The sequence below is a fragment of the Ptychodera flava genome, chromosome 11 (genome assembly GCF_041260155.1).
Source record: "Ptychodera flava strain L36383 chromosome 11, AS_Pfla_20210202, whole genome shotgun sequence".
Lineage (NCBI taxonomy): Eukaryota > Metazoa > Hemichordata > Enteropneusta > Ptychoderidae > Ptychodera > Ptychodera flava.
In genome coordinates this window covers 29,964,118-29,979,394 of record NC_091938.1, presented here as the reverse complement: position 1 = coordinate 29,979,394, position 15,277 = coordinate 29,964,118, and the positions used below count along the sequence as shown (strand labels likewise).

The 15,277-nt window shown below is 39.0% G+C and overlaps 2 protein-coding genes across 3 annotated transcripts in view; one reads left to right on the top strand and one right to left on the bottom strand.

Annotated features, from left to right (window-relative positions):
• The window catches only part of LOC139144058 (uncharacterized), a 118,114-nt gene that overhangs the window by 38,837 nt on the left and 64,000 nt on the right, over window positions 1-15,277 (top strand). The gene's annotated exons all lie outside the window — the stretch shown is intronic.
• On the bottom strand, window positions 7,610-14,949 carry LOC139144044 (macrophage mannose receptor 1-like). The gene is made up of 7 exons (XM_070714691.1): window positions 14,308-14,949; window positions 13,122-13,274; window positions 12,228-12,337; window positions 10,829-10,967; window positions 9,424-9,706; window positions 8,319-8,389; window positions 7,610-7,883 (listed from the first exon to the last, which is right to left on the bottom strand). The coding sequence occupies exons 1-7, from the start codon at window positions 14,915-14,917 to the stop codon at window positions 7,876-7,878; spliced, it is 1,374 nt and encodes a 457-aa protein (XP_070570792.1). The 5' UTR covers window positions 14,918-14,949; the 3' UTR covers window positions 7,610-7,875.

The window sequence follows — 15,277 nt, the reverse complement described above, 5'->3', positions numbered from 1 at the left end:
ATGAAGGCATACTCACAGCGAAAGTTCCTCCAGTCTTTCTATTAAGTTGATGAAATATCATACGTTGTGAGTCTCTAGTCACAGCACTTCTTGAATAAGGTTTTGAAGCCCAATGCATCGATGAGGACAATCGCTGCAACCAGCTTGAGTTGAAGGTAACGACTCTAAATGTATCTACCCTGACGGCGCCCTCAACTTTCACTCCTGTCGAAGGATAGAGAAGTTGAATGCCATCCCAATATTTGAACTCCGCTAAACAAAGTTTTATGTACTCGATGTATGAAGCCACGAACCGAAAATGGGTAATGTATGTAAATGACCAGATGAAGCTTACTAACCATGGCATAACCCAGTTATGGCTCGAGGCATTGGCAAACTTTAAGTACGTTATCTTTTTTGAACTACAATATCTAGCTTGGCTTCTTTGTTTACATAATGGGCGTTTTAAATTGAGATTAAAATTAGACCAATCTTTGGACCACTATGACGACATCTGAATTTATTCCCCATAGTTTATCATAGATATCGTAACTACAGGTAAGCATTTGTCATAAATTCTTTAAGTAGCCTATAGGCATATAAAACAATCTGCACATTAGGGCTGTGTTTGACCATACTGTAGGGGGGGTAGTTGCCGTTGGAAACGAAAGCCGTCTACATCCATACCAGTGTCAAGACAATATCACATGTATACTTTCCAGTCATCTTGTCTTCCTCATGTATTGACCGGAACTCTTCCCTTCTTTTATGACGGTCAACGCAGAGCAGTTAACTTGTTTTTAGGTCAGTAAATGATTTAATACCACAAGATAATTAGTACATTAATTTCAGACCTCGGTCACTGACACCGTTCGTAATACGATTACTCATCATTCACGTTTCCGTATTTTAGTTGTCAGGGACTATTGACAGCATGGAGGTCGGTGGTTGCACATTTCACTTATGTCAAGGACACTGTAGAGAAAATTTGAGGATAATCAGTGGCGTTTCCTTTCAGTCCGTCCTTACTATAAACTTCAGTTAAGACGCTTTGAAAACTTTCTGAAAATACAGCCATGGTCCAGCGAACGTGACGTGCTGGTCATCACAGACAGTGGAATGGTGTCTCTGGCCACATCAGAAGCGTTTCCGAGTCCTTTTAAACTTCACTGTCTCTAAACATTCAACTAGAAATCACAACTGATAGCCGTATCGCATTTACCTGTATGTCGACAGATCACAATGCTTTAATATGCCATGACTACAAAACTTTTGAAGTGTGCCTTAAACCAAATGAACGAGAATACCCAAGTTATGAAACCTGAATATGGTGAACAATTCACACACAACATGCATAAAAGTTAGTTGTTAAAGTCTGGGTTTTTCAGTACAGCAGACTAATAAACATATCTTCAGTTTAAATGATCACTAATGGGCATCTAAACGAGCTTCATGAAAAATGAAGAGTATTAAAAAATGCAACGATTTCTCTTTAGAGCAATTGTTGCTATATCTAGTTGTGAACAGACTTTTAGTACACGTACGTGACATTGTCCTCGTCGCTGTCCTGTTACAAGGAGCTACGGAGAAAATAGGAAGTAAGATAAGTAAATTTATTGGTTGCTGTGACACACCATGTGACCGATAACATCTATGATATTATTCAGAAATTCTTAGATGTTGTGAATGCAGAAGAGAGGAAATACACTGTACTAACACCAGTAACTTGGTGTCATAATGGCAAACATGAAACTCCGGCACGTTGTAAGCATCTTGCTGGTTCTAAACGTTCTCTCGTTTTGTGACGGGCTGCGAAGACGACGACGTTCGTGCGGTCCCGTCAACTGTGCCGTCAGTAACTGGAGTGGCTGGTCGGCTTGCTCTGCACCGTGCGGTACTTCCGGAACACAGACAAGAACACGCTATGTTACTCGTCAACCGAGTTGTGGAGGTATTTGTCCGTATCAGCTCAGCGAAACTCGATCATGCAACAATCCTGGATGTCATGACCACGGCTCTCCACGCTCAACGTACTGCGATTGCGTAGATGAATGGTGGGATACCTGCTGTGATAAACGTAAGTTTAATAGGCTTCGCGCTTGCAAATGTCAAAACATGGCAATGTATGTATGTATGTATGTATGTATGTATGTATGTATGTATGTATGTATGTATGTATGTATGTATGTATGTATGTATGTATGTATGTATGTATGTATGTATGTATGTATGTATGTATGTATGTATGTGTCTTTATATGTGTATACGTGCCTAAGTACCAATAATCGGTGCATCTCTGCATTCGAAAGGAATCAAAGAGTGGAGAACCGCTGCATGTAACAGACCCGTGGATTTTGTCATGTATATTAATTTACATCATACAGAAACAATCGCGTCACCACGTTACTCATTGCCTGCTTCCTGTATCATATTCGTTCTTTGTACAGTGACAGTGTATTACAGCTGTTTGCTTACGCTATCATGTCCTAGTGGCTGAAAATGGACTTATTAAAACATTTAGAAATCTTTGGATTATCACCACTATTGTTTCAACTCAGTGTGTCCTAACAGGGTACACGGTGTTTTCAATCGAGTTCGAACTCACAATCTACGTTCTCTAGTCACCAAGCGGAGAAGTAACAGACAGAACCGCTCAGCCAATATCCCCACCCTCAAAAAGAGTGGTTTAATAAAGGGATTATAGCTGTTACTTTTTTCTGACTGCGACCCCTCCACACGTTGTGGAATTCATGAAGCACATACGCTCGTACACTCACTATCACACATCGCATAAAAAACTTTATATCGAAGCAATGGATACGTTGCTCAAACTGGGCGAAAAACTGCTGAGTCGGGGACAGTTCTGTCAATCAGCAGAGCTGTGGGGGTTATGCACATTTTTCCTGTCCATCTTATTCATTATTTCACGCCAGATTGCATCAACCCGAGGCATGCTTTTTGAAATTTTGCCCTTTTCGTGCTATGGCTTATTCGATAATCCCCACTCTGGTACACGTACAGTTAAGTCATCATAATCTTAGTAAATATCAATATAATTACCTTGATGAGTGATGTACATGTTGATTTCTAACCTAATTTATTTATACTAATAACACATTGCTCGGTAACTGTGACAGCTGCCAAGTGATTACCGCATCATAAAACTATTAACTCCATTCCGACGTCCAATCGACGGAAGAGCGATGGAACGTCTTGGTGTGTTCGTTCCATGACCATTTCTTTTTCTTTCCCTGGGTGGAATTTTTCGGCAAAGAAAAAGCAGAGCACTACAACCCCTACTCCCTGCAATCGTAACGATTGTCAAGCTACAGGCTGGTATGTATTCGAGTCGCCGACCATGATCATGTTCTGTTCCTTACGGTACCAGCTGTACACAGAACAAGAACGACCAAAGGGTCTCCAAGCTGTGGTGGTTCACCTTGTCCGACACTCACTGATAGTCCACAGTCTTGTAATAATCTCCGTTGCCATGGTGACGGCGCTCCTCTCCCTTCTTCCTGTGGCTGTGCAGGTGAATGATGGGATACTTGTGATAAAACTCGAGAATAAAATCACGAAAACTCAAACAATAAAATAGTCATCATTTGCAAAAAGTAGCATATATCTTTGAAGACAGCGAAGTTTCGAATTTAAAGCATCGCATGTCACAAGTTGGCGACGTCAAAATATCAAGACGGTTTCTTGTCGAACGAAAGGTCAGAAAAGTTTTAGCATATGACGTCATGCAAGAAACACAGATACAAGTAATACCTGTATATATTAAAACCGGTCTGAGAACCCTATAATATTACATCAATGAGATAAACTAATAGTGGAAATGTTATTATTAAAATATAATTATCACAATTCAGGTTGAAATTCTCGGTGACAGGTCAATTGTCGTTCCAACAATTTCAGAGTTTTTTGTCTTGTAGTACGTATAGTGCGCATGTTCAAATAACTGTGAACAGAAGCGTTCACAGGTGTTTGTGCATCATTGCCTAGAAACAGTTGCTTTGAATTTCATTGTAGCTGAAATCAGTCGAATAAGCATAAACGTTTCAGTCAATTGCCAATGTCTTGCTGTTGATAAATCCACATGTTCTCACTCGGTGATGTCACACGAGGTCACTTGATGCTTGTAAAACACAGATACTAGAGTTCCAATTTTACGGAACTTTTAACAAATATCACGATTCAGTATGCCCATAGGGGTCATCACCCGATACACAGCCGGAAACACAAGTTTCACCGCATATTTCAAAACCTTCCCGATGCCAAAAGTTTTCTCATAAAATCCGCTAGTAATCGTTAGTACATAGTTTTCTGCAAAGTTCAGATTACTTCAGGGTAGACTTTTTGGTTTTGCTTCCGTCTTCTTCTGATCCGTCACTTTCAATCAGCGTCCTTGATTACATCATTATGTAGATATCGATGCTTTAAAAAAAATAAAAAATAAATAAATAAGTAAATATTAAATAAATAAATACATAATTAAATACAAAAATAAATAAATAAGTAATAAAGAAATTATTATTTTTGTTGTTATCATACTTATTGTACAAATATTATCTCAAACAAGGTTGGCACGTACATCACCCTTCAAAGTCAACGTAATCGAACAGAAAAATCATGCTAGTGTCATGATGAAGTATTGATCCATTACATCACAGACTTTCAATAAAAGCATAGTTTCGCGTTCTATGGTAATGCAGAGTGGTTCGATTGTTTGTTCACATAAATGACTAAACCAAGTGTATCTTTTAATATATATCTTTTAAATGTATCATTCTAATATTTCATGAAATTTGATTTGATGGATCAAATGTGAAGATCGTTTGCTTTGTGGGAGCACGGGGCGTCACATAGATAACCGTGCTTAGTGTGACTTCGCACTTGACCGTCAAATGACATACATGTATATGCAGTGGCAGTACTATATATCGTTGAAGGCACAGATTGTTTTATCGGATTCAACCCATTGATAAACTTGATTAAAATTAAAAAACGATTCAACAGGATCAAGGGATCAAGGACTGTGCCGTGGCTAAGGATAAAATCTTGCAGGTAGAATTTGATTCTGAATAAGCAACGATTAAGCGTCCTTGGCTGGGAAGCTGAGCTGTGCCACGGATCCATGTATGTATACTAATAATTGATATAAATAACATAATACTCATAACATCTAGGCAAAATGCCTCATGGTACTGGCAAATACAAAGTGATGTAAATATACATTTTTGCATTTCAAAATATCGTATGACTTCGTTTGTTTACAGATGAGCATGACAGATACTGTAAGTAAACCTATAAATAATGCCAGTAACAATTGAATTTATCAGGTCTCATGGAGCCGCACTCGATATGTCGTGACCAACTTGAGATAACGACTGATAATAGATTATTTTATTTTTCTTAACGCCGTTTTGCCCACCAATGTTTCAACAGTCCTTTTGCAATTGTGAAATTATTTCCAGCCTCCCTTTACTTGTCAGCAAGAAATTATGAATCTATGGTAAAGCCCGTTAAATTTTGTGTTCGCGAAGAAGCCATTTGGTATTTGTAGGAATATTGTCAGAAAACAAATCACTTTGTCATTGCAGAGCGTCCGTTTTTACACACTTAACCCAGAAACAAGGCCAAGGTACGTTTGTCGTCATTGCACATACATTTATATCAGTATGATCAGTCACCATCATCGCCAAAGTTGCGACAACCTGTTTAAATGTTTCTTCAAAAGAAAAGGTGTGGAGTTTGCATTACAGGCAAAAATACATAGTACTGTATAGCTGTTTATTTTAACCAGTGAAAAACGATGAGGCTCCATTGGCCCATCGTCAAGTCCAAATACAATACAGGAAGACTGTACCTTCAGGTAAAAAGAAAATAACTCTTCAACATGAGGCAGAGCGTCAGAAATGGCAGTCTTGTATGGAGGACTGTCTGGGGCCCCGGCGAAAGAGGATTAGCCCGAGGGATGACCTCTTGACCTTTACCATAGGTGGCGCTGTATGAGCGTTTGCAGTCAGATAAAATTACTTTGTAACTCCTTTTACATGTATTGTAACAGTATGGTAGCTTTTACAAAGTCAGCAGAGAGTATTCAAAACAGAAAGGGCAGTGGACTCATAGCAAAATTATCACTAATTGTAAATGATGTATTTTATCATCAACGTCCATCGTCAACAAATTCAAAGGTTCCAAACTTCAGGTGAAGTAAAATGCACTCAAGCAACCGTAAATATAGTGAAATGTTTCGAAAGTTCCACTTATGCTTGCGCCCTCTACTGGCAGGCCTATTGCATCCTGCAAAGGACCCATGATGGGCGAGAACAATTGATTTAAAGGACGAAATTTGAAAGATAAAAAAAATTACTTTTCATGCGACCCCCCCCCCCCAAAAAAAAGTAATGCCAAAGGAATGATATTATCTCTAAGTTCGCGATTCTGTGTAAGATGTGAATCTCAGTCTGAATATGACCTCAGAAACAGGGCAGGTCGGAATTATGATATATGTGTGGCAAAGGTCGAGAGAGTTATGTATCATGTTAGTCGTGACTCTTTGTTCCGAATCTCTCCGACAGCATTGTTTACTTCGATGATTAGCACATACTTATATAGCCTGCTCTTGCAGCGGAACGTCAATCAAAACAGTTAAACAATAGAGCAAAATGCCGTTGAGACATGTCATTCACTTCCCTGTCTTAAATTTCATGTGCCAGATGTACGAATGTGTATTTGCACAAATGTCGAGTATTGTTCACACCAACACAACGAAAATATGCATATAAGTATCGCTCGTATCATAAATTCCTGACTTGTCAATGTTATCTGAAGAGCTCACGACAACTACTTAGTCATTGGCTGACATTACGAATGGTCTTTTGTGACCGTGTATAATATGACTGCACCATTATTACAATTGCCCGACGGTAGATGACGCTACGGCTGTAACCGTGTAAACCGGTACCGTAGGAGCATATTAATGTGTGATGCTGTGATGCTCGAGGCGATATTGAGGTCTTTCTTTCAAAGGGACAGAGATGAATGTTTTTCAACTTGTTGTGATTTCAAGAAAACATAGGAAACTTGCGTAAAGTCGCTATGTGTACAAAATTACAACGAGTCATAGCTGCAAAAATTACCCCTCTAAGTTGCTGAATGCAAGAACAAGCCCCCCGCCTCCCAAAAAACTGATTCGCTTAGGCGTATTTTCATCGTCAATGTGTAACTTCCTTCGGTGCAACACAGATTAGTATTACTTTCTCTCACTGTCCCTCGTTATACGCAGCTCCCATACGGTGATGCGGTCTTTCTAGCAAGCGAGGCTCACTGCACCGAGCCGGCAGGGTTTACGCCCTGCCGGCCCAACCGCTAAGAGTGCTTGCAAGGTCTAGGAATTCCGATATGTGATATGTTGGACTTGAGCATCCGCTTATTAGCTGGCGACCTGCGAATTTTGTGTCCGTTGGTGGCGCTTTTTGTGTCCGTTGGTGGCGCTTTTTGTAATTTTGGTAGAAGATACCAGCAATAGTTTATAACTTTGATTGAAAACGATTAGAACTGCTCCTATCAGCACCTCAGTATAGCTCGCATGCTTCCTAATTTACAAAAAAAAAATGACAACAGGTTTTGCATAAATTTTTTATTAAAGGTAATCTTATGACAGACTGATTAATAACGTGCAAGTAATTGTTCGTATTCTATATGTTGGCGATGCTGGAATTCATCTAGTCAATAAGAAGCTATTATCAATCTGAACCCACTATACGAAATGAAAGATAAAAATATTACATTTCTTATGGTTGGGATAGTATGCATTTCCTATGGTCTGGTCAGGCATTATACATTTTCTATGGTCTGGTCAGGCACGGTGCATTTCTTATAGTTTGGTATTCACAAGTCTTTGATTCCAGATGACAACGTAATCGGAAAGAGAAATATGAAATGACAAATCAAGTTATATAGGTTAAGAAATAACATTTTAATTGTAAACCATTCCAATACAAATGTTATATTTTTACTAGGCTTGTTCACCAGCACCACATGACATGGTCAACATATATGACAATGTTTCGAATTCCCTTTTGTTATCTTAAAATAATATCTAACAGTCTATATATAATTTCGAAATTTTCCTCCTGTAAGAGATTATCTACAAGAAACAACAACGTGTTTAATTTGTCATGTTTGAAAGGGTTATAAAACATCAATGCAGCTTACGTGAGCAGATAAGCTTGTGACTATCACCTCGGTATATGTCAGTTTCTGTATGCACTTATGTCACTCTGAGTGTCTGTGTCTGCGCCAGGGGGTCTTGCCGGATATTATGAACCTACCTTTGCGTTCACAAATGAACATCTTCTCATCATCACAAGGGGTGTCATCCCAATAATGGTTAGCGTAAGCCCTGTTGAGAAAAAAACACACATCAGTTCATAAAAATTACTATACTTAAGCCGGAACTTCCCCTATAAAAGCCCGATTATCGTAAATCTATGCAATGTAAAAAGCCACGCTACTGATCAGACGTGCCGTGTTTGGTCCAAGAATCGCACAATTTTATCACGTTCAAGGAGTTCATTGTCATTGAATCTTGCATTTGTTGTCTGTTAATAATATAGCGACTACATCTGAGTCGAAAATAAACTGAAAAAATGTAATGTAACTTCCCCTTTAAGGTAGAACGCGCCTCGGGGACAGATATTCGGACTCTCAAACTTTTACAATTCTTTTCTGATCTACCACTTGTGGGGGTTCATTTTAAAGCTCTTGGTGTAATAAAACTTTTCCTCGACTTAGTATTTCGAAATTCTCATATTTTATTTTTCTCTATAAAGTTAACACAGGGATGGAGGCCATTTGATTTTAAATATCGGTAAATCTTTGCTTTATTTGTTTCTCAAGTACCAAATTTTCACCCCCGAGTTTTATTCTTGATTTTGAAAGAGAATGGTTGAAAGATTCCTTCAAGAAAGTTTGAGCAAAAGTTTAAGTCTTTCACTTTCGAGGCGCATACTATCTTCTCCTCGAGTCTACGTAGGAAATTCTACGATTATTTATGAAAATCGAGATTATTTTGGTACAAAAGTATTTGTCGGACCGCAACCATAGGCTATAATTTTCACTTGTCAATCGATGCAAGGATGACATCTAATGTTAGCCGTTCTAGTGTTAGCAGCGTTCGTGTTGTCAAGTAACTCTAGAGAAAAGACAACAATCCGTTTTCAAAAGTCAAAACCCCCTAACACAATAGCAAAAATCGTTTGATCAGTGTACTGTATAGCAAAAGCCATGCACAGCTACGTTCACATTCTGTAGTCTATTTCATTTTACACTGTTTATTGTCAATTTCTAACGTCAATCTTGAAATGGGTTGATTTCATGTGATACTTTTTTATTTCATTTTATGTTGCTTATCAGGTTTAGCCAATGGTTACTTACCAGAGTTGTACACAGTGATCTTGTCTCATGGTGGGCTCGTTCGGTGCCCATTTTGAATAATGTAATATTCCCTCATCACTTGTTTCTACATACTCGTCATCTGTAAACTTGCCATTTATCCAAAAATCTTCATTTTTGGTTCTGTCGGTCTCTTCGATTAAGTCTTTCAAAATCTGGTGTTTCCTGTCATTTGTGTCTTTGGCAAGTACCATACCAAACCATTGACACATCGCAACCGCATCACTGTGCGATTTCTTTACAGTGAACACGCGAAATTGTTTATCTGAAATAAAAAGAACGTATAAATTCCTAGAATTCTGAAACCCACTATGTGATATAATAGCAATAAATCACACTCAGAGACGGTATACCACTCGGTTTTGACCAGTTCACTTCATATATGCACTCGCTATCACTTGTGCATATATGTCGTGAATTGGTCAAAATCTCGTGGTAAACCGTCGCTGGGTTTGCTTTATTGCTTAATTATATCATACCATTGATTGCGGAACTACACCGAATAAACTCTGATCTGTGGAATCGTGAAAATAAGTGTAATGTACTCGCGATATAGCACGGTTGGAACAGCCTGGACGCTGAGTTTGAGAAAAATGGACGGTTCACATCAAAATTTTAATATACTGTTAGCCTATTATATATTGGCAATAAACCATACCATCAACTGGTATACCACTCGGTTTCGACCATTTTATTCCACATGGTCGGTTTTGACCAGTGAAGTCCCCCATAACCATTATGAAACACTGATTGGGTAGGAAACTAGGATCATGGTCCATCCGAACTATTGCGTTCGCAAGAATATCGATTCCCCACGTTCAGGTCCACTGGTAGACTTGCCCGTCATTCGCTTTGCTTTCCTCGTTAGCAGTTACTGGCTAGCCAAGCGTGTGGGTCATCTAGTTCACCCCATGATCTACGCAACAGCCTATCGCTAATGCGACAGTTTGTCGAAGTTTATTTTTTTCAGTTTTTTCTGCATGTTTTGATATCTATATTATACGCCCACACACGTGGAACAATTCTAGTCCCCACGTTCGGGTTCAGGTAAACTATTATAGGTGATAAACCTTACGCTGACTACTACCCCATAGCCGGTGTAAACTCCCTGTAGTTCAGAGTGCATTCCAGTGATGAAGGTTCAATCTTCGGGATTTAAATTCGCTTGGTCATCGAAATGCAAATGTCTCCCAAAAGCTATCCATTCTTATTGATTTCATGATATCCGTGCGTAATTGTAACATCATGGGTGTCAAAATCACGGAAAGGGATGTAGCAAAAGCTGAGACGCTGTCGCTTTAAGATATGTGGGACCTTAAAACAATGGGGAGAAGTGACGATTGAAAATGAAGGTTGGTTGGATTATTTTGAAGTGAATGAACCTTACGCTTTTCGCAGACAAATCCCTTTTTATTAGAACATCGGAGATCATTCCATCTGCCGTTGCGTTTCGCTTTCATTTCAATGCACGATTCCTCGTTATTCCAGTCGTTCGGCTCACCATCGTCCCAGTCACTGTAAACGACCTCAAGACAGAATAGGGCACAGAATATTAGTAGATGAAACCCTATACGGAAGTACGATCAAATGAAGCGAGGGCTGATAAGAGCTGTTCATCACTATTCGATTTCATTCACGTGCATACAATAATTTGTTTCTAATGGTACTTGTGTCTATAAAATATCATTATTATACACCTGCGTCTGTAACCTATGGAGTTTCGTCGTACAGTAAGTTTCGGTATCAAAGGATGCGCAGTCCAATAACTTTGAGGCGGAGTACAATAACTTTTGGTGTCATGGGTATTATATTTAATCTTCGACCTCAAAAACACCTTTGCATCAACACGGGGGAAAAAAGAGAAGATTTTACAACACGATGGGAACTAATTTGGGATAATTGGATGGTGAAGTAATGTCACTTTAATCTAAAACTGTTATCTCATCTGCTTTTCTTTTTACATCACACTCTAAGTCTTGTTTTATGAGTAATTTGCGATATTGCAACATTCAGCTTTATGGCACCTAACATTTTTGTGAAATTTGAAAATGTCAGAAAATCCAATTATCGCAAATTAGTTCCAATCGTGTTTTACCTTTTTTTACAAAAAACCCTCTAAACATTCTACACTTCACGTACTGAATAATGGTCATTGCAAAACCTGTGATTTTGAGTGAAATTATGCTTCTGACCAACAATTTTTACAACTTGTACTGTGCTGCGCAGGTTGAAATTTCGTGCTGTGCGCCCAGCGGTGCGCTGAACGGCATCTGCTCGCTATCGCTCAGTGCAGTGCCCGACGGACATCCTAGAAACGCTTTAATTTCGATTTTTTTTTCAAAGTTGGACTAGAAAGGTGTATAATAGTCAGGTTATTCACAAAATACAGGATACCTCCGCTGCACGATGCACTCGGACATAAATCCCAGTATTTTGTGAATAACCTTGTATAACGCTGTCGTATTTTCATGATTCCAGTAGTTGACGAAAGTGGCGGCTCTTTTTCACCATCGAGTGTGTCGTGCTTTCTCCGTGTAATTAAGTCTATGTAATCTACTTCATAAAGCTATTTATTTAAATTGCGATCAACTTGGCTGTCATCGCTAATGTATTTGTAAAGTACAAGATTTTTACACTTTTTCAAAGCCAAGCGTCGAACAACTCTAACTGATTTACATGTCTCGGAACACTATATTTCATTGGAAACCGAGTACAGGAATACTAGGGACGAAAACTGAACGATGCAAAGCTCTTCAGGGACAATGTATTGTGTAATTATACTTTACCATAGTTCCATCAAGCCATACGGGATTATCACCCTCTGAAAAATATGGATTGACACGACCCTTTGTCATTCCTATATATACTGAGTAGTGTCCATGTTGTTGAAATACATCTGGGAAGAGAAGTTAAAATGTAGTGAGAGGAAGTAAGAAAAGACGGTTATTTCATTTCCCCATTGGACTATGCGATGAAGATATCTTGTGCAATAACCATGTTTTTATTACAACTAAACGTCTTCTTCGGTCAGAAACACAGTTTGTACTTCGTGAATGAGCTCGTGTTGTTTGTGAGTATTGAAGCTGATGTTGATAGTCCGACCCTCAACAGTGATGTAAAAACCTAGTTCCTTCATAAGATTTTAGATAAATTCTTCGCATTTTCGTCAAACTCTCTTGTCGGGGAACTTACTTTAGCTATCGAGCAGCTGCATTATGTGTGTGTCGATTTTGTTTTGCATATCAATGCAACATTTATTGTTATCCATCTTCGTCTGTAACCTATGTAACGTAATCGTCGGTAGTGGTAGACTGGGAGTCCAATAACATTGGGGCACAGTCCAACATTAACTCAGGTGTTATTGGACGCTTTTAGACCTTTGATCCCAAACGTGTGTGTGAACACTGAGAAAAAATACAAGAACTCGCTTTTTCCTAGAGCTATCCATTTCACGATGGCTAAGTCATGCAGTGAACGAAGACCAGTCCGTAATCTTTATGTGAAATAAGTCTGCTGAACTACATTTTTATAAGTTCTCTAGATGTATTCTGATATAAATCCCGGTATTTTGTAAATAGACATATCAGATATCGATGTAAGAGCGGGAATAAAACTTTCTGATGCTTCAAAGGAACCGAATTCTTCAAAATAAACCGTTGTCATCGTATCGGTTAACCTACTTTTAAGGAAGCTGTTCTCTGCCTCGTTGTCAATGATGACCAATTCCGAATTCATTGCATGGCATTGACTTCGGGCCTCGTCAAAGGTGTACTTCTGAGACAAGGAAATAAAGTAGCAACCATCTCCGTGTTTCAGCCAGCCACGTTCACAATCTAAAGTTGACAGAAAACATTGAATTCAGTCATTTTTCAGTCGGATGCGAATTCACTACATACAGTACCTTCTCACCTTGTAAAGAAGTCGGCGATCAAAGCCTAATGTCAATCGGCTGAATCACCCATCTCCGAAAAAGGTGGTTCAATAACCGAGATAGGCTGTTGATATTTTGTCCGTGACCCCTCTGCACAGCAGCATGGAATTCAGTAAAGCAAATACATATACACGTCAGCGACGTTAAGGTAGTATGCGCCTCGAAAGTGAAATACTTAAACTTTTGCTCAAACTTACCTCACGGAATATTGTAACCATTCTCTTTCAAAGTCAAGAATAAAAATCGGGGGTCACCGTACAAATTTTGGTACTAGAGAAAGAAACTCCCAAAGATTTACCGATATTTGAAATTCAAAATGGCCGTCAACCCTGTGTTAACCTATAGAGAAAAAAATGATTTTCAAAATACCAAGACGGTGTAAAGTTTTCCTACACCAAGAGCTTCAAAATGAACCCCCACCAGTGGTAGATCAGAACAGAATAGTAGAGATTTTAGAGGCTGAATACCTGTCCTCGAGGTGCGTTCTACCTTAAGCTTATGAAATACCTTGATTGTCTGTCATCCAAGGTCTTCAGCCGACCTCATGATGTTAGGGATAGCAGAACTACACTACTGAATTGAAGATAAGTGCGCCATATTATTGAGCTTTGTCGCAAACTGTACTTTTTAAGAATGAATATCGTGCGTACAAATCGTATTTGCCTTTCATAATGCATCTGTCATCAATTTATATCAGAAAGGAAATAGTTTGACCGCTCATTGCAACATCCCCAACACCTGATTACTGACAACACAAAACACGCTCAGTAGTAATTTGTATAGTTTATGGATATTATCATCCGACCTGAAACTCTCTTTGCAAATCATATAGTGTACTTGACCTTGATGATCAATTGTCTAAAATCCGATTGATGTGGACTGACCCGAATACAACTATCTTCGTCATATAACACTATCGACACTTAAATACTTACCTTCACTATTTTCAAGGCTTGCTAGGTCCTCCCGTAATTGACTGATTTTAGAGTCTTTATCCTCTAAACCTTGTTCAAGTTCTTGTAATTGAGATCTAATGGCAGCAATATCAGCGTCGACTGAATTGTCTTCAACAGCATCAACCCGAACCTCCAGATCATTGATGACGTTGTTCAGTTGAAATATCAACTGCTGTGTATTACTGTGTTCACTTTTCACCGTGTCAATTTCTCCTCTAAGGTCGCGGGATCTGTCATATAACAATTCAAGATCGGCCTCAATGTCGCCTATGTTAGTGACCGCTTCTTCTGCGGCCGGACACTGACCATCTCCACTTTTGTGAAAGGTGAACACGTAGGCACAGACACTCGGTTGGTAGCAGTAATTGTCGGAGATGCAGTGTTCTTCTTGATCAGGCTGCGCTTGGATCGTACGCGCCAGGCTGCAGAGGAACACCAAAACTAAAGTTGTTCGCCAAACGCAAAATACGCCGTATTTCTTCGCCATTTTGACGTCGATAAAATTACTAACACAAAACAGTATACGTAGGTATGGGCCAGTTTCAGAGAGGGAGGGCCAGGGGCGGTTTGGTTTCTTCTTGTCTAACATGATCGCTTATATTACTCCAATTATAGATTTGTGCAATATATGTAATTCGCAGAGTTCCACCACAAGTACATTTGAAATTATTTGACATTTCGTGTCCTTCAAGTCCGTTAACACAGATTTTGATAAAAAATCTCCTATCCATTTCTTTCCCATCGACATAAAAGAAATAATACATTTTTAAAGTTTATAAAGTGGTGTCGCCATACGTGGTTGCAAACTGTGGACAGACCAAGAGGTCTGACCAAAAAGGTTGATTGGGTGAGCATACCATAGGGTAGATCAAGGATATCAAACGTTTTCCGCATGTACTCCAAAAACTAAATAAAATAATTGCGAATATTGGTATAGTAAGAGTCTCTT